We start from the raw sequence: 21,159 nt of genomic DNA, 5'->3' as shown, positions 1-21,159 counted from the left end.
TACATGTTATTTACAAATAAATGTCAAATACAAATGGTACAAAGAAGCAGCAACATCCTCTAAAATATGATAAAGAGTACAACAAAAACTTTCTTTTTGAAGTTGGGATTTCTGTAATTAATTTCAGCAACATAATTACAAATTTCTGTCTAAGAGCTGGGGACACAGGGCCTTGTGTCTCATGAGAGGATCTCAGAACGAAAAGTTCCTGATGGTCGCTTGGCCCCTTCTACGTTTCTTTTTAACAACGCATTGCTTATTTTAGCGACAAAGCAAATGTACAAAACATTTTTAAATCTCATATTATTTATGAAGAAATTTTTTACCTAAACTTCTCATGTTCTTCTGCTTGTCGCTTCCATGGACAGCTCTGGATATTTGTGATAATCTGAAGATATTCATCCTCTGAATACCTAAAAGTCAAATGTCAATGAAATTAGAAAATAAAGATCTCACTTATTGCTAAATGAATATATAAGTCTTCTAAAGGACACTTATAATCTACTCATTTTAGCCCTCTAAATCTTTTCTGAAATAAGGTGATGTGGAAATAAGTAAACACCACACCCATTTCAAAACTTCTAGGAGCATGCAATTCACAAAGAATTATTATGTTGATTTAGGAATATGTAATTTTCACATTCATAAGTCAAGTTTAGTATTACAAACCAACCACGACAGCACACTAATTCACATGCATACCTTATGGCTAGTTCACCTTAGCTTCTCATTAACAAATAAATATATTTTTATAGACACTTACCATAAATATATAGTTTACCATCTTTTTCAGACTCTAAGTTGATGGATTTACCTTGGGGTATATGGATAACATTTCCACAAAATAATCATCTTAAACTTTAATTCTGAACAGTACATTAAAAAACCAGATTGGGCCAGGTTAAAAGAGATGTACATTGGCATAAAAATCTACAGGCATAGTGGTACAGTTTGGCCGGATCCCAGTCCCTGGTAGACCTCCCTCTACCTGAAATTTCATCATTAAGTAATAACTCCCTTAAATCACAAAATAGCCTCTAGTATATTTAATGGTTATCAATTAAAATGCATATATCCTTTTGAGTGAAAAAACCCTTAAATTTCCTTTCAGTTAATAGCATAGTCATTAGTTGCCAGCTATTTGAGATCAAGGCTTTGTAATAAAAATATAGAGTATATGTTGATGAGTGTTTGGGGAAGGAGTAAAGAATCTTGTCAGAAAAGGACCTTCTCCACCCCCATGCAGTATAATGCAGATGCTCCAAAGTCTGTCTCTAAAAGGAGGTATTTATTATAGGTGGGGAAGGTAGTCAACCAATCAACTCCTTTGCCCTTGAAATTTACCTACCTTTTGGGTATCTCGCCTGTCAGTGTTGCCACCAAGATTAATCGAAAATATCTTCTCTTGGTTCCCATTGGACCAGATAAGAAAAGCTGAAAATCTTGAAAGACTTTGCAAAATACTAAAGGAGAACAAAGCAAAGAGCTACCACAGGAGAGATTAAAAATAGTTTGACTTGCATACAGATTTCCAACCTCAACCATTTTACCTCACTCACACGGGTCCCAAGTCTTGTCACCAAGGGACTCAAGAGATCTATACTCTAGCCCCAAAGCTTTGTCTAGATGTGGCACTTCCCAGCTGGAGTGAGGATCACCTGCCTCCACATGGTGAGAGTTAATCTAAAGACCTTCCACAAAACAGCATTAAGCTAAAAAAAAGAAAAAAGACATGCACATTCAGCAGCCTACTCAAGGCTCTCTCAATTTCTGGCTCTTCAAGAGAGAGATGTGACATTGTGACTATCCTCTCCTGCCTTCTCGGAGAAGTCTTATCTACCACCAAGGTGTGGTTTTTAGTCATTTGATCACATTGGAAACAGGACAACCAACAGAGCAATGTGTGTACCAGGGTCCATCATACAAAGTAACAAAAGAATTGTCATCTCACATTTTTCACAGAACTAGAACAAATAATCCTAAAATTTATATGGAATCATAAAAGATCCAGAATTACCAAAGCAATCCTGAGGAAAAAGAACAAAGCAAGAAGCATAACCCTCCCAGACTTCATACAATACTACAAAGCTACAGTAATAAAAACAGCATGGTATTGGCATAAAAACAGACATATGGCTCAATGGAACAGAATAGAGAGCCGAGAAATAAACCCACACACCTACAGTCAATTAATCTTCGACAAAGGAGGCAAGAATATACAATGGGAAAAAGACAGTCTCTTCAGCAAGGGGTGCTGGGAAAGTTGGACAGCCTCATGTAAATGAATGAAATTAGAACACACCCTTTCACCATACACAAAAGTAAACTTAAAATGGCTTAAAGACTTAAACATAGTACTTGACCCCGTAAAACCCCTAGAAAAGAACATAGGGAAAACATTCTCTGACATAAATCATACCAAGGTTTTCTTAGGTCAGTCTCCCAAGGCAAGAGAAATAAAAGCAAAAATAAACAAACAGGACCTAATCAAACTTACAAGCTTTTGCACAGCAAAGGAAACCATAAACAAAACGAACCTAAGACAACCTATGGAATGGTAAAAAATATTTGCAAATGATGCAACTGACAAGGGCTTAATTTCCAAAATATACAAACAGCTCATACAACTCAACAACAAAAAACCAAATAACCCAATCGAAAAATGGGCAGAACTAAATAGACATTTCTCCCAAGAAGACATACAGATGGCCAATAGGTACATGAAAAGATACTCAACATCACTAATTATTAGAGAAATGCAAATCAAGACTACAATGAGGTATCCCCTCACACCAGTCAGAATGGCCATGATTAAAAAGTCTACAAATAACAAATGCTGGAGAGGGTGTGGAGGAAAGGGAACCCTCCTACACTGTTAGTGGGGATGTAAGTTGGTGCAGCCACTATGGAAAACAGTACGGAGGTTCCTCAAAAAACTAAAAATAGAGTTACCCTATGATCCAGCAATCCCACTCCTGGGCATATATCCAGAAAAGACAAAAATGCTAATCTGAAAACATACATGCACCCCAATGTTCACTGCAGCACTATTCACAATAGCCAAGACATGGAAGCAACCTAAGCGTCCATCAACAGATGAATGGATAAAAAAGATGTGAGATATATATATGTATGTATGTATGTATATATATACACACACACACACACACACACACACAATGGAATATTACTCAGCCACAAAAGAGAATGAAATAACATCATTTGCAGCAACATGGATGGACCTAGAGATTATCAGACTAAGTCAGATAAAGATGAATATCATATGATATCACTTATATGTGAAATCTAAAAGAATGATACAAATCAACTTATAACACAGAAACAGACTCACAGACACAGAAAACAAATTTATGGTTACCAAAGGGCAGGGCGGGGAGAGATAAATTAGGAGTTTGTGATTAATAGATACACACTACTTTATATAAAATAGATAAAACACAGGGAATTATATTCAACATCTTGTAATATCTATAATGTAAAAGAATCTGAAAAAGTATATGTATGTTGTATATGTATATGTATATACCTGAATCACTTTGCTGTAAACCTGAAACTAACACAACATTGTAAATCAACTACATTTCAATCAAAAAATTTTTAAAGTTATAAAAGAGTTCTTGTCTCACAAAGCTCAACTAAAGAGAAGTGGAAAGGGAAGGGCGAAATACAAATATCTAATTAAACCAATGAGAACTGCAACTGTATCTTAAGTCATCAAAATAAAATATATCATGAAAAGTACAGTAAATGAGAAATTATTATCCTATCATAAAAACCAAATGTGTCAGAGTCTAAAGTTTTGTTTAAATTTCATTTATTAAATTAAAAAGAAATTAAATTTCTCAGGATGTATAGCTAAGAAAATAAGATTAGTGAATTTGAAGACACAGCAATAGAAACTTAAAAATGAAACATAAGGGGGGAAAAAGGTTGAATGAATAAGCTGCAGAGAATCATTCAGCTGTGAGACAACCTCAAGGGGCCTAAATGAGAAATTATGGTCCTAGAAAGAGAGAAGAAACCAAAATAATTTTGAAAAAATTATGGTGGCAAATTTTCCAAATTCAAGGAAAACTATAAACCGACAGATCCAAGAGGCTCAACAAACCCAAAGCACAGGAAACATGAAGAAAACTACACCAAGGCACATAATAAAAAAAAATTCTTTAAACCAGTGATAAAGAGAAAATCTTAAAAGTAAAAGAGGAAAAAGACACATTGTGTACACAGAGATAAAGATAAGAATTACAGCACACTTGTCAGAAACAATGCAAGTCAGAGGCAGTGGAACAATGTCATTAAAATACAGTACAGGATTTGGCAGGACTGTCGATCTAGGATTCGAGAGTGAGCAAACCTTTCAAAAAATGAAGGTAAAATAAGGACTTTTTCAGGTATAAAAAGGCTAAAGGAATTCATACCAGCAAATCTGCAGTACCAGGAATGCTATCCAGAATATGTAAAGAACTCAAAGTTCAATAAGGCAAACAGCCCAGTTAAAAGTTGGGCCAAAGCTTTGAACAGACACTTCACCACAGATGATAAACAGGTCGCAAATCAACCCATGAAAAGATGCTCAACAACATTAGCTACTAGGGAACTGCAAACTAAAATCACAATTATATACTACTATGCATCCACTAGAATGGCTCAAACTGAAGAGCCAGACCACACTCAGTTTGGCAAAGAGCAGAGTAAGTGCAACTCTCATACACTACTGGTGAGAATGTCAAATCTACAGCTACTTCTGAAAACCACTGGGTAATTTCTTCAAAGGGTAAACCTACATATACTCCATGCAACCCAGCTGTTCCATTGCCAGGTATTCCAAGAGAAATGCAAACTTACATCTGCAAAAAGACTTGTATGGCAGCTTTATTTGTAACAGCCCCAAATAACTATCATGTGAACATCCATAAGAGGTGAATGGATGAACAGATGGTGGTATCTACTTACAGAGGAATAGTGTTGCTTTTATTTGGTGACGAAAAGAAATGAACCACTGATACCTGCAAAAACAGAGGTCAATCTCAAAGTACACTGGATGAAAAAATATAGACAAAAAAACGAGTACACAACATAGATTCCATTCCAGAAAATGAAAACTAGCCTACAGGGACAGAGAGCCCGTGAGGGGTTGCCTGGAAATGGGGGCTGGCACAAGACGGGCAGCAGTGGTAGAGAGGAACGGATGACAGAAAAGCCTGAGAAACCTTTGGTGGGTGACGGATGTCTTCCTAATCCTGACTGGAGTAATGGTACACGCATATGCCAAGACTCCTCACATTGCACGCTTAAGTTACAGTATATTGTACATCATTTACCCCTTAAAAAACTTTTAAAGGGCTTCCCTGGTGGCGCAGTGGTTGAGAGTCCTCCTGCCAATGCAGGGGACACGGGTTCGTGCCCTGGTCCGGGGATATCCCACATGCCGTGGAGTGGCTGGGCCCGTGAGCCATGGCCGCTGAGCCTGCGCATCCGGAGCCTGTGCTCCGCAACGGGAGAGGCCACAGCAGTGAGAGGCCTGCGTACCTCAAAAAAAAAAAAAAAACACTTTAAAAATGTTCATATTGGGCTAAAAAATTGTATTTTCCATGGGGATATAAATACGATAATGAGCATTATCCATTGGCCATTGTTGAGGACCAAATATCTAAAATTCAAAATTCTAGTCACGCTGAACCTACCATATATTTAAATGAATGTGCTTTTTAAAGAACTGAGAAGTTGCTACTTCCTATGTGTTCTCAGGGTCCTTAGACCAGTACTCCTATAACAGCCTTTTTCTCACATTGAATTTCATTCCGTGTTCACACACTGGCTGCCCTTCTAGACTATGCCTTTCCCCACAGGGCCTCGATGGCTGAGCATTTCTAGACGAACACAATCCCAGGTCAAGCTGATTATTCTTGTTAACCCAGGAAATACGTGAGTCATTTAATTATAAATACAAAATGTAATAAGGTCATAAACTACTGTAAGTTCAAAGCAGTATTTCCTTACTCCACGGATTATGGCTTCTACTCAGTAACACTCCCCAGTGCTGACCTGCACTCCCTTGACCTGTTCACACACCACCCACCCCTTCTTCAGCATGTTGCCTGAAGAGCCTCAGATGAGAGCTCAGTAGCTAGTCAGTCACTTCAGCCAGTCCATTACCCCAACCCATCCTTCCTACTTTCCCAGTTTCTTTTCTTTTCTTTTAATATATTTATTTATTTATTTATTTTTGGCTGCCCTGGGTCTTTGCTGCTGCACACAGGCTTCCTCTAGTTGCGGCGAGCGGGGGCTACTCTTCATTGTGGTGCGCGGGCTTCTCATTGCGGTGGCTTCTCTTGTTGTGGAGCATGGGCTTTAGGCGTGCGGGCTTCAGTAGTTGTGGCACACGGGCTCAGTAGTTGTGGCTCGTGGGCTCTAGAGCACAGGCTCAGTAGTTGTGGCACGCGGGCTCAGTAGTTGTGGCACACGGGCTCAGTAGTTGTGGTTCATGGGCTCTAGAGCGTAGGCTCAGTAGTTGTGGCACACGGTCTTAGTTGCTCCGCGGCATGTGGGATCTTCCCAGAGCAGGGCTCAAACCTGTGTCCTCTGCATTGGCAGGCGGATTCTTAACCACTGAGCCACCAGGGAAGCCCCCCAATTTCTTAGCATGAAATAAAATGAGTGTGCACGTGTACCTGGTTACACTTTTACCCTTTTTGCAATGATTAACCCATGACTGCCTCCACCTTTGACTTTGAACTCCCTCAATCGTGATCAATGCAGAATTTGCTGAGATTTCACACAGAAAATAGAGGAAAGGGGTTACGTTGTGAGAGATCTTACCTGTGCAACTTTTAAAAGCAAAAAACACAGTAAATCCCTATCTCATTTTGGCCAACTCTTGGACTTGAGAGTAAGCTCTTTTCTCAACTCTCTTTGCTGCCGCAGGATGGGTGTGGGGAACCTCTCTTCCTAGCTCCATACTTTCTTTCTCATTATTGTGCTAGAGCTGGCTCATACAAGCTTGGAAGAACTGCCTGGTAAATGTCCAGCAACATTGTGAGCAGGTTGTTAAACCACTGGTAGCTTGAAATTAGCCAAGGTGGGAGTATTTACATCACTGGAAGCAGCAAATGTGATAAGTCAGGGCTTTCTCCCCAAGCTAGTTGTTAAATGTGAGCGCACCACTACCCCTATCCTTCTCCAGCCCTGTTCCACAACCTGTGAGACTGGCTCAGAACTTTCCAGTCTTCCCCCAGTTTGAGCCTTATGGAGGCTGGCCGAGAAGGCCAGGTAATAAGACTTTGCTGCCACACCTGACTCATCAAGAAAACTGATTCAGAGGGGTCCTAAGCCTCCGTGAAACAAAACTATCATACTAGATCCAAGGAGCAACTACAAGCTTGGGAAATTACAGGTGACTTTATTTCTCCAAAGGTTTTAAGCACTATTCTGTATATTATACTTTAACTTTGGCTTACTTGAAAAGCAGAGTTTGTGTCATTTTGACAATCATCCTTCCCATTATATCAAGCTGTCTAGAACATTAAAATGATCATCCACTGCCAGTTAGAAAAAAAGTTCATTGTAAAGTATGTATAGTCTTAAAAACGTTTTGTTTTCATGACATATGTCTCCCAATAAATTGTAGCTGGCTCCAATGTAACTTAATATTGAAAGATGCCAATCATAATGTATCTGATTTTACTAGGAAGTTAGCTGCAGAGAAGGGCTTTTGACTTTATAGTCCCTGATACTTAAAACCAACTCAAACACATTACAGCAGACATATGTATCAATATTTTAAAAGGAGAAATACTCCCGGCCATTTTATAATCAGAAGACAATACTCAAGCTACTTACCTCCTGGAGTTGCTGTGTTCAAAGAATCTTTTTTTATGTCTAGAAATGAAGCATTATCCTCTGGTATTATAAAGGGGAAGACTAAAGAATAAGGAATGTTAAAGAGATGTTTTTTTCCCTATATGCTGGTCCTTTTCTACTGAACAATAAATCACCAACCAGCTTTTTGAGATAATTAAGACTACCACAGCACCATCATGATTTGTAAGGTGGAAGCATGGCTAGAGAAGGAAAAATCACATGGATGCTACGAGTGTGGGCCAATTTGTGAAACAAATGTGCCTCTATAGAATTTTCCTATTGAGTAAAATGCTCTAAATCACATCATACTTGCTGCAAATTACAGTTACAGTTGGTTTTCAATTGCAAAGTATGGTCTTCACCCCAAAATTGTGAGAGGCAGCTACCCGTATGATATCACCCCCATTTTTATGGATGACAAAACTAAGAGTTCTGAGAAGATAAAAAGCTTGCTCAATGTTGTACTGCAAGCAGATGAACTAAGAATTAAACTCACATCTTTTCATTCACACTCTGGCTCTCTTTCCAATATATCATGCTGCATCTCATCTATTTTCAGAATGAAACTGAAAATCAATCCCATCAGAAGTATTTTCTGGTACCAAGACATACAATAAATCATACTAAATAATGAAGCAAGTTATTTTCAAAAGAATAAATAATGTCTATTTCAGTCATTATTAATAATACTCAAAATGAGATACAGATTATAAATAACACAAAAATGATACTAGGTAAATATAATATTAAAATTTTAAATATTTTTCTAAGACAAATACTGTATGATATCACTTACAGGTGGAATCTAAAAAAAATTAAAAAAAATAAAAGAAACAAAAAAGAAACAGACTCACAGCTATAGAGAACACACTAGTAGCTACCAGTGAGGAGAGGGAAGGGGGAAAACAAGACAGGGGGAGAGAATTAAGAGGCACAAACTACTGTGTATAAAATAAATAAGCTATGAAAATATATTGTACAGCACAGGGAATATAGCCACTCTTTTATAATAACTATAAATGGAGCATAACCTTTAAAAATTGTGAACCACTACATTGTACACCTGAAATGAACATAATATTTTAAATCAACTATACCTCAATAAAGAATAATAATAAAATGTTTTTGTAGAGACGTCTCTTTGGAGATGAAGACCCACATGTTGTGACTAGTTTTATTTCGAATAAGATATAAATAGGACTTTTCAAAAGGCACAATTTATGGTTAGTTAACTTAACCATTAAATGTTTATTGGGTACTTATTAGATGCCTAGACCTTATCTTGAAGATATTCATTTATCAGTCCTATGTAAACAGCTGAGGTACTGATTTAGTTTCCTATAACATCTCTTCATGGTGAAAGCCAATCCTTTTGTCTACTGAAATGGGTGGAGACACCCCAATAATATTAAGTCAGTAGGCTTCTAAGTGGTATCCTGTGTAGATCAAACAGTCTTCTGTAATTAGTTTCTATAAAACCCCTGAAGAGCTCAGGTCTACATGAAAATAAATTCTGCACGTCAATACAGCAGTATAAGATTTTCAGTCAGTACAGCCAATTATTTCCACTGGGCAATACTTTTTAAAGGAATGGCTGATCTGAGAAAATATTTGAAGAGATTATAGTTGAAAACTTCCCTAATATGGGAAAGGAAATAGTCACTCAGGTCACAAAGTGCAGAGAATCCCATACAGGATAAATCCAAGGAGAAACACGCCAAGACACATATTAATCAAACTATCAAAAATTAAATACAAAGAAAAAATATTAAAAACAGCAAGGGAAAAGCAACAAATAACATACAAGGGAATCCCCATAAGGTTAACAGATGATCTTTCAGTAGAAACTCTGCAAGCCAGAAGACAGTGGCAGGACATATTTAAAGTGATGAAGGAGAAAAACCTACAACCAAGATTACTCTACCCAGCAAGGATCTCATTCAGATTCGATGGAGAAATTAAAACCTTTACAGACAAGCAAAACCTGAGAGAGTTCAGCACCACCAAACCAGCTTTACAACAAATGCTAAAGGAATTTTTCTAGGCAGGAAACACAAGAGAAGGAAAAGACCTACAAAAACAAACCCAAAACAATTAAGAAAATGGTAATAGGAACATACATATTGACAATTACCTTAAATGTAAATGGATTAAATGCTTCAACCAAATGACATAGACTGGCTGAATGGATCCCAAAACAAGACCCGTATATATGCTGTCTACAAGAGACCCACTTCAGACCCAGGGACACATACAGACTGAAAGTGAGGGGTTGGAAAAAGATATTCCATGCAAATGGAAATCAAAAGAAATCTGGAGTAGCAGTTCTCATATCAGACAGAATAGACTTTAAAATAAAGACTATTACAAGAGACAAAGAAGGACACTACATAATGATCAAGGGATCAATCCAAGAAGAAGATATAACAATTATAAATATTTATGCACCCAACACAGGAGGACCTCAATACATAAGGCAAATGCTAAAGGAATGGCTGATGAATGTGTGACAGCTAAAAAAGAGAAATATGTAGCAAGCAGACTGAATTGAGCTACACATGGTACTGACATACTGACATTTCAACCACTAAAAGCAGGATAATTCAATTTACATCGTTTTTAACTCTGCGTGATGGTAACTTCTAATTAGAATGCTGTGATTATTGTCACTTGGTATAGGAGAAAGGGATTCAAACTTTTTATTCTCTGCATACCTTTTAGTGTCCCTCAGACAAGTTAAGTATTCCAAAACAGCTTTAGGAATGAATTCTTAAAGATGCCAATGTTCTTCTTCACAGCGCCACTGAAATCTCCAAATTGCCACATTTGAAAAAGTCAGATATTGATTTTTTTTTTTTAAAGAACACTTTCTCTGTCCTGGATCATTAACTTTTGGGGTTTAGACAGTAATTGTATGTTTAAGACACGTGCTAGGAAATACGGCAAGCAATGACTAACTTTAGCCAACCAAGAGGGAAAGGGGTGTCTATTTACAAAGGGGTGGGACATGGTAAAGGAAAGCCTACACGGATTGGTGAAGCACACTAAGGCTACAATAGGGGTAGAGTAGGAAAGCTGTTACCACCCTAAGTCCATACACTAGCCAGAAAGAGCTATAGCTAGAGGTGTAGAAGAAGGTCACAGGACTGGAGAGGTGGCCTTTGGTAGAGGATGAAGTCGTCCGTAAACCACTCCCACAGAGAGGGATCCAGGGGAATAAATACCCCAAACTTTCTCTCTTCCCATTTTTTACTCTCATACCAATGACTTCCAGAAAGTGACCCTAACCAGAAGCCAAAAGTTATGAGAATCCAACTAAGGTAGCACAAGGAAATCAGCCTCCTGGAGCGCACAGCAAGAATGAAAAAGGTAGAGAGAGTAGATCTGGAAGATGAAATAGGAATACATAGCATAAGTGGAAAGCTATTCATGGTGCTATTTATCAGAATTATTTTGGGGTAACAATTTACTTCACTGGACTAATTTGATATAATGCCAAAGTCAAGCAGTACCTCACAGTCCCACAAAAAATATCATTTTAAGAAGCAACCTAAATGTCCATCAACAGATGAATGGATAAAGAAGATGTGGTACATATATACAATGGAATATTACTCAGCCATAAAAAGAAACGAAATTGAGTTACGTGTAGTGAGGTGGATGGACCTAGAGTCTGTCATACAGAGTGAAGTAAGTCAGAAAGAGAAAAACAAATACCGTATGCTAACACATATATATGGAATCTAAAAAAAAAAAAAAAACAGTACTGATGAACCTAGTGGCAGGGCAGGAATAAAGACGCAGATGTAGAGAACAGACTTGAGGACACAGCGGGTAAGGGTAAGCTGGGATGAAGTGAGAGAGTAGCATGGACACATATACACTACCAAATGTAAAATAGCTAGCTAGTGGGAAGCAGCAGCATAGCACAGGGAGATCAGCTCGGTGCTTTGTGACCACCTAGAGGGGTGGGATAGGGAGGGTGGGAGGGAGATGCAAGAGGGAGGGGATATGGAGATATATGTATACGTATAGCTGATTCACTTTGTTATAAAGCAGAAACTAACACAACATTGTAAAGCAATTATACTCCAATAAAGATATATTTTTTAAAGTATCCCCTTCACAAATATCTGCAACATGCAAATACATCACCAGGAAGGAAAGAATGAATAAACAAGGACTGAGGCTGCTATTTAAGATTCTCGCGTTTTCCCTCACAACACTAATGCTGTATGATTTCTGAAGATGAAAGAAAGATGACCCACTTTTCAAGTTTATGGAAAGAAATCTTCACATATAAGAGGATATCCAGAGTTGAAAGTAACAGTTTAGTGATCTTATACTATCAATTTTTAGAACTAGGATCCTATATATTGCAAGGAATCAGAAAGAACCAATAAATTGAGTGTTTCTCCATCTCTTAAAGAATAACATTATATAGTTAGAGTGAGTTACAAGAGTGAAAAAGCTAGCATGGATATTACACCTGGTAAGATTTTTAAACCATATATGAATGGCTATGAACCTTTTGCCTTTTAAATTCTTCTGACTCACATAAGCAGAGTTGATCTCTTTCTCCCATGTCCTTTGCACCACCCTAAATCCACTAAGGGCTTCCCTGGTGGCGCAGTGGTTGAGAGTCAACCTGCCGATGCAGGGGACGTGGGTTCGTGCCCTGGTCCGGGAAGATCCCACATGCCACGGAGCGGCTGGGCCCGTGAGCCATGGCCGCTGAGCCTGCACGTCTGGAGCCTGTGCTCTGCAATGGGAGAGGCCACAACAGTGAGAGGCCCATGTACCGTGAAAAAAAAAAAAAAAAAATCCACTAAATATCTCTATAGCACTTACCTTTTGTTTTCATGTATTTACTCAGTAAGTACTTACTGGGCATCTGTTATGTGCAAGATATTGCTCTAGAGACCAATAATAAAAATAGTGAACAAAATAAATTTTAAAAAAATCCACATTCTCATGAAATTTATATTGTAATAGGGGATTATGGAAAACAAACCCAATGTATGGGCTGAACTGTGTTCCCCCAGACTCATATGTTGAAACCCTAATCCCCAGTACCTCAGAATATGACTATATTTGGAAATAAGGCCTTTAAATAGGGGATTAAATTGAAATGAAACCATTTGGGTGGCCCGAATCCAATCTACTGGTATTCTTATAAGAAAAGGAAGTTTTTATTTACAGAGAGATACCAGAAGGCTGGCCTACATACAGAAAAGACCATACATACGGAAAAGACCATGTATGTATGCTTCATACATACAGCAAGAAGGCAAGGAGAGAGACTTGGCTTTGGTTTCAGAGAAACCAAACCTGCTGACACCTCAGTTTTAGACTTCTAGAACTGTGAGTCAATAAATGTTTGTTGTTTAAGCCACCTAGTCTATGGTAATTTGTTATGGCAGCCCTAAGAAACTGTACATCAAATAATACATAAATTAAAATCATGCTGAAGTATAACGTACTTAGTACTGTGAAGAAAAATAAAGCAGGAAAAGAGGGAAAGAAAGTATGTGAAATAGGGCTGCAATCTAAGTGGGGTGGTCAGGGAAGACCTCCCTGGGGGTAAGAGTTGGGCAGAGACTTGAAGAAAGGGATTAAGCAAGTGATTCACATATGGGGGTTTGGGAACGAGAAGAACATTCTATGCAAAGGGAAGGACAAGTGCGAAGGCCAGAGGTAGAGGCAGGCACGGTATGTCTGAGGAGCAGCAAGATGGTCAGGTTGGTTGGAAATCACAAACGAGTCACTCAGGAATCCACTCATGAAGGTGGCAGGAGGTGAGGTCAGAAAGGTCACAGGAAATCTGATGGTAGCGGCCTTGCTACTCAAAGTGTGGATCTCAGACTGGCAGTACTGGCATCACATAGAAAGATTATTAGAAATGCAGATTCTCGGGCCCTGCCTCACACCTACAGAATCAGGCTCTGTCTTAAAATAAAATCCTCAAAAGATCTGCAGACCTGTTAAAGTTTTTAACAGCTTCACTGAGGTATAATTAGTATGCCATACAGCTCACCCATTTAAAGCAGAGAAGTCAGTGGGTTTTAAGAGTATTCGCAGATATGTGCAACCATCACTACAGTCAATTTTGGAACATTTTTACCACCTCAGAAAGACGTCTTGTACACTTTAGCTATCACCTCCTGCATATCCCATAAACGTTGGCCTATTGTGTCTTCATTTTCATCCATCTCGAAGTATTTTCTGGCTTCCCTTCCTATTGCTTCTTGGATCCACTGCACAGTTAAGAGTATGTTGTTTAATTTCTACAGATTTTTGAGTTTCTCAATTATTTTTCCTGAATATTCATCTTAAATTTCATTAAAATGTGGTCACATAACATACTTTGTATTAGTTCTATTCTTTAAATTTATTGAGGTTTGTTTTATAATCTAGCATATGATTTACCCTGGACAATGTTTTGTGTGCACTTGAGAAGAATGTATATTCTGTTGATGGGTGTGTACTCTATAGATGCCTGTTAAGTCTAGCTGGTTTATAGTGTTGTTCAATTCTATTATTTCCTTGTTGATCTTCTGTCCGGTATTGTATCCACTACTGAAAACAGAGTATTTAAAATCTCTAATTATTGCTGAATTATTTATTCCCTTTGTCAGTTTTTCCTTTGTGTACTTTGGTACTCTGTTATTAGATGTATATGTGTTTATAACTGTTATATCTTCCTGCTGGATTGACCCTTTTATGATGATAAGATCTGCTTTATTTCTACTAACACTTTTTGTTTTAAAAGTTTATTTTTTTAATATCAATATATCCACTCAAGCTTTCTTGTGGTTGCTGTTTGCCAAGATATACATTTTTCCATCCTTTTACTTGCAATCTATGTGTGTATTCAAATCCAAAAATGTGTCTTCTGTAGATAGCATAGTTTGATCATGCTTTTTTTTTTTTTTTTTTTTTTTGCAGTATGCGGGCCTCTCACTGTTGTGGCCTCTCCCATTGTGGAGCACAGGCTCCGGATGCACAGGCTCAGCGGCCATGGCTCACAGGCCTAGCCGCTCTGCGGCATGTGGGATCTTCCCGGACCGGGGCACGAACCCGTGTCCCCTGCAACGGCAGGCAGACTCTCAACCACTGTGCCACCAGGGAAGCCCGATCGTGCTTTTTAATCCAGTCTGACAATCTCTGCCATTTGATTGCATGGTTTAATCCACTCATATTTAATGTTATTACTGATACAGTTAGATTTACCTCTGCCATTTTACTTTTTTTTTTATGTCTCATGTATTTTTTGTTCCCCTATTCCTCCTTTACAGCTTTCCTATGCCTTAAGTGAATTTTTCTAATGTAGCATTTTGACATCTTTAATAATTTTAACTATATTTTTAGTGGTTGCTCTAGGGTTTACCATACACATCTTATCAGAATCAGCTTTCAGTTTATACTAGCTTAATTGCTCTACTATATAAAAATAGTACTCTTGTATCGCTCTCTCCTCTTTTTCTTCTTTTTGTGGAATCTTTGTTATACAGTATTACATCTATTAATGTTATAAACCCAACGACACATTGTTATAATTATTACTTTACCATTTGGAGTCATTTCCTTAGCCTGATGCAACTCCGCTCCCACCCATAACAGCTCCTTTGTGCTGTTACTGGCAAATATATTACATGTATATTTGAGAAGTGCTCTAAGGACCTTGTAGTAGGCTGCTTTAAGAATTTTGTCTTTTATCTTGAGTGAAATGTGAAAACATTAGAACAGAAAAGTGACCTGATCTGACTTACATTTAGAAAGGTTCCCACTGTCTACTTCATTAAGAAGAGTCTCTAGGAGAGCAGGGGTGAAAGCCAGAAGAGCTATTTAGAGATGTTGGCCACAATCCAGGAGTGGAATAAAGATGGCGTGGTCCAGGGTGGAAGTGATAGAGTAAGAAATTATCAGCTTCTGGGTATGACTTCAAGGTGGCCAGTGAGATTTAATGACAGGCAATGGGATGGATAAAAAGAAAGGCGTCAAGGATAACTCCAAGCATTTAGATCTGAGCACTGGAAGAATAGACTTGCCATTAACTGAAATGGAGAACAGTGCTGAAGTACAAAGTTCCAGTGGGTGGATCCAGGAGATCCTGTGAGATTTATAAGGTTTGAGATTCCTTATGAGTACCCCAGGGAGGTGATCACTGGGCAGAGGTAATACAAACCTGGAAAGAGGTCTAGGGAGGAAATACAAACTTGGGAATCATCAGTATGTAGATGGTATTTAAATCCATGAGACTAAATGAGGTCCCTGAGGTCTGAGGATGAAAAGAAATGAGGTCTGAAGACTGAGTGCTGGAACGCTCCAGTGTCAAAAGTGAGGGGAGATGAGGAGGAATCTACAAAGATCGAGAAGGAGAAACTAAAGTATTGTAACTATCTGACTTTTTTGTTGGTGGTGTTTGGTTTTTTTTTTTTTTTTCCTTCTATTTTTTGGCCGTACTGCGTGGCATGCAGGATCTTAGCTCCCTGATCGGGGATCAAACCCACGGCCCCTGCAGTGGAAGTGCCGCGTCTTAACCACTGGCCCGCCAGGGAAGTCCCTGATTTTCTTAATATACTGCAAGCTGCTAAAGAGTAGAAATAATTTCTTTATCATTGTGTTCCTTAAGCAAGAGTTCTCAACCTGTTCTCAACCACGCATCCTTTGAAAAAGCTCCCAGGGAGTATGATACACACCTCCAGGTTGAGAATAACTGTCTCTGTGCCCTTCATAGTTCTGGACACAGAGAAGTTGCTGTGTGTTTCTGAAACTGAAAATTAATATATGATTAGAACATAAAAACACCCAAAGGTTTCAGATATTAGTTTTGAACTATGACAATAATTAGCCATCCGCCGTGATCTTACCAAGAAAAGCCATACTGGTCCCCGAGTTACAATCAGGGTACAGTGGTTGCTGTACAAGATAAAGCTACCTGTGTATATTTACATTATGGATGCTTAAGTAAAATAAGCAACAAAATGTGAGGAAAGTATATGGTATGTTGGAGGAAGATTGCTTTTCAGTAGCTTCGCATTTTAAAGTCAAATGCCTTTCTCTTCCTGTATTTGTGACTTGTAATTCTGTTCTCATTTAGGTTGGAACCATACAGTAGTGAGAATAAAACAGTCAGAATTTCATCCAAGCCCCGGCTCTGCCTTTTCTAACTGTCTGATGTTCTGCAAGCCATTTAACCCTCCGACTTCATCTCTTTCACTTGTGGAATTAGAATAACAAAAGCTATTCTGAAGAAATACTGCAAAGACTGTAGATATACTTAAATTATCTTGCATACAGTAGGTCCACAAAAACGGTAGTTGTTATTACCACTATTGATAATTTTGGTAATCATAATAATTGTCATTATGATAAAAATATAATAACGTAAAGATTGTGAATTGAGTAGTCAATTAGTTATCCGTGGTTATGTGAAAAATTATGAAAAAAATTAGTGGCTTAGTTGTTTTACAACAATAAACTATTACTGCACAGTTTCTGTAGGTCAGGAATTCATGAGTAGCTTAGCAGGAGAGTTCTGGCCCAGCAGCTCATTAGGATGTAAAGTCAAGATGTTGGTCGGGGCTGAAGTATCTACTTCCAAGGAGCTTCACTGACATGGCTGAAAAGGCGGGGCTGCTGTTGGTGGGAGATCTTAGTTCCTTGCCATGTGGACCTCTCAGTGTGCCCATGACATGGTAACTGGCTTCCCCCAGAGCAAGCAATCCAAGAGCAGGCACAGCAGAGCTATCATATCCTTTTATGACCTGGCCTTGAAATACGACATCGTTATTTCTACGATATCGTATTGGTTACACAGGGCAGCCCTATTCAGTGAGGCAGGGGAAAAGCAAGTAAATACCAGGAGGAAATGATCATTGGGTGCCATCTTGGAAGTCTGGCTACCACAGATAGTAAAGAGACGATACCTTTAATGTATTTGAAAGTGGTGAGCAGAAGTATCAATGACAGATTTGCTCTCTTTCTCCATCCCACTTCTAAAATTGGAAATAATGCCTAATGTGAATACATAATCAAGATTGCAGTATAACGAGAAAGTCAGTGTTTCAGTTTTCCTCTGAGGGAAAATTCGGTTTTGTTTCCACCGACAAACACTTATAATCAAATAATTCACGATTCCAATCTTCAGCACGGTAACAAATGATACTAAGCAACTCTTGCCACGTATTAACTAAGGAATTCAGACTAGAATTCCTCTAGTTACCTTCTAGCATCAACAACCACACACAAAATATTTTATTTCCTACCTTTTCTTTAACGGGTTGCCTGACTCTGAACAAGGCATAATCCCACTTTCATCGTTAAATTGAGGAAATTAGAGTTTTTAGAAAAACAAAACTTATACATAAAAAAGTATACAGATTAGAAGAATTTAAGAGACTATTCCTTCAAGCTCTTAAATTGTATGATGGTTTATTTCTTATGTATTCTTTGAGGCACAGAATGATGGCTAAACCACCTTTGGATAGACTTGACACAACTGCAAAAAAAAAACTTTTCAGAGATTTCTATCATAGTCTCGATGTTAGCTCACCCCAACTTAAAAGTTTATACGAGCAAACACAGCCACTCCTTTGGTTACCAAGAGATATATCACAAGATATTAAGAACATACCAAGTTGGTATGAATGGCTGTTTTGTGTTAACGTCTTCTTTCTGACCTCAAGACCAAGGGAAGGAAGTAGGGCTAGATTTTAAGGGCTCGTCCTTAAAAGCTGACCACAAAAGGCAAGTTAAAGGGTCAGAGATGAAAAGACAGACAAAACTGTGGGTATCTCTTTAAGAAGCAAAGAAAGCACCATAGACTTAAAGCTAGGTGAACGAGTCATATATCACTGTATGCCAAGAAAATCCCGTTATGTGACCACAAACCGTTTTTCCTGACAGACAAGTGAAAACTTAGGAATACTTGCTTTGTTAACAGGCTGTCAAGTGATATGTTCAGAGTCAGGTTTTTTGAAGCCTGATCTGCCATAATGTATACTTCTTCTTTTCAAGCTGCAATTCAGGTCATGCTGTGCTCTCTGAGATAATAAACAGGAAGAACGCTTGGGGCCAGCCTTCAATTCACGTTGCCTTTCATCCTGCAAAACAGAGCCTTCAAACAGACATCTTTAGGATGGCCCATTAAGATGATCCTTTCAGAAAATTCTCTTGTTCTCAGTAATTTTAAATGGTACGGCATGAAGTAGCTCATCAAACATACGCACTCACCAAGCAGTGTATGGTTCAAGCCACACCTAGCCTGTGCAAGCCTGTGTTCCAAACCTTAATTCTGAGAATCTGAATCTTACCAAGAAAAGCTATCGGAACACAAGCAACTTTTTCATGCCCTGGTGATTGTGCAGGAAGTTACAGGGCAGTGGCTTACACTCTGTGCCTAAGAAGAGCTCTAAATATCTCCTTTCACTAGAAGTACTATTTAAACTACTCAAGTGTTCAGAAGATATAAGAGATTGCTGTTGTTTAAGAAAAATGTTTCCTTCCACCTTTAAAGAAGACCTGAAGGGCCTAGAGTCAACAGAATGATGAGAATGGCAGAGCTATTTAATACATATGGCGCAGAAATATCTGGTTGACGTCACTGATTGGCGCTCTGTTTCCATAGCATAGCTGTTGCTGTAAGCAGCATCCCAGCCAGGCACTACTTCCCCCACGCCAAGCACACACCAGCTCCACTCACATTCTATTGGCCAAGCCCAGTCACATGACCCGAAACATCTAGGTAGGCTAGTTCCAGCCAGTGGAACGTGAACGGGAGTGATGTGTGTCCCCTCCAAGCTGGGTGTGCTTTCTCCATAGCACCCTCTCCTTCAGCAGCAACCCTGGGATCACCTGTTGAAGATGCCTGCATCATAGGATGGAAAGAGCCAGAATCCCTGAGTCAGTACTCAGAGGACAGTTGCCTGACCAGGAAGGAATATCTATACTGAATGCTGCATAGAGAGAATACAAGACTGTGTTATGACACTGCGTTTGCAGAGATTTTGTTGGAGTAGTTCATCCACCCTGACCAGGTGGTGGAAACTGAAGAAATATAGATGTACAATTTCTTGGGGTCCAGGATCATCTGGGAAAATGCAAGAGGAACACAGGAAGAACAAGGCACAGGAACAGAGGCAGCAAAACCTAAGATGGGGAGGGATGAGTTCATTTCCTGGATCAGCCCCTCTGAAGTATCTGCTCTTGAAAAACCAGCTCATTGGTCTGAAACAATGTGAACTAAGATGGACAACTTGGATATTCATACGGTCAACATTTTAAAATGATATACACATAGCACAAAAGATTACAAATAATCTTTGCCATACTGAAAAATGCAAACTAGCCGTGATAAGATGGCTAGGTAGTATGCTAAAGATGTTTTTAAAATAAATTTATTTATTTATTTATGTCAGCGTTGGGTCTTCGTTACTGCACGCAGGCTTTCTCTAGTTGCGGTGAGCTACTGTTCATTGCTGCGCGCGGGCTTTCGATAGTTGCGGTGAGTGGGGGCTACTGTACATTGCAGTGCACGGGCTTCTCATTGCGGTGGCTTCTCTTGTTGCAGAGCATGGGCTCTAGGCGCGCGGGCTTCAGTAGTTGTGGCATGTGGGCTCCGTACTTGTGGCTCGCGGGCTTCAGTAGTTGTGGCACGTGAGCTCAGTAGTTGCGCCACAAGGGCTTAGTTGCTCTGCGGCATGTGGGATCTTCCTGGACCAAGAATCTGTGTCCCCTGCATTGGCAGGTGGATTCTTAACCACTGCGCTACCAGGGAAGCCCTGGCTAGGTAGCATTTTAGTTCATGATAATATTTTATCTGGGAGACACCTGGTAAAAAAGGTCTGGGATGGAGAAACCCAGAGAAACATTCAGGGAGAAGGAACGAGATAGGAAAAAACAGAAAACTTCAGATTCAAAGTAAGAGCCAGAGCCAGAGAAGTGAAAGACAGGTTTCAAAAAGGAGCTGAAGTTTATGGATAATTTTTTACGAGCTACAAATTAGAGATGGTAGCGGAAATGCTTTGAGGATCTAAGAGGTATATTTATTCATTCATTAGTTTAATCCCACAAATACTTACTGAGCAACTACTATGTGCTGAGCCCTGTGACAGGCACCATGGACAGAACCACAAACTCATAGTCTTGGAGCTCATAGTCTTAAACAGAAAATAAAGAATTGTGATACATGGTACCCCATCCCGATGGTCTTCCCAATGGCAACTGTTTAACTTCCTTTTATTGAAAAATGTAGTCAAGACCAGTGGGAGA

The 21,159-nt window shown here is 39.0% G+C and overlaps 1 protein-coding gene across 1 annotated transcript in view; it reads right to left on the bottom strand.

Moving 5' to 3' along the window:
* The window catches only part of ST8SIA6 (ST8 alpha-N-acetyl-neuraminide alpha-2,8-sialyltransferase 6), a gene marked incomplete at both ends in the record, with an annotated part of 130,715 nt that overhangs the window by 39,580 nt on the left and 69,976 nt on the right, over positions 1–21,159 (bottom strand). The window contains one exon of the mRNA XM_079701248.1: positions 327–413. Coding sequence (XP_079557374.1) covers positions 327–413 — 87 coding nt within the window. The remainder of the gene's footprint in view (positions 1–326; positions 414–21,159) is intronic.

The sequence above is a fragment of the Hyperoodon ampullatus genome (genome assembly GCF_949752795.1).
Source record: "Hyperoodon ampullatus genome assembly, chromosome: 3".
Classification (NCBI taxonomy): domain Eukaryota; kingdom Metazoa; phylum Chordata; class Mammalia; order Artiodactyla; family Ziphiidae; genus Hyperoodon; species Hyperoodon ampullatus.
Note: the sequence above shows the minus strand (reverse complement) of the source record. Positions and strands in the feature narration are given on the sequence as shown.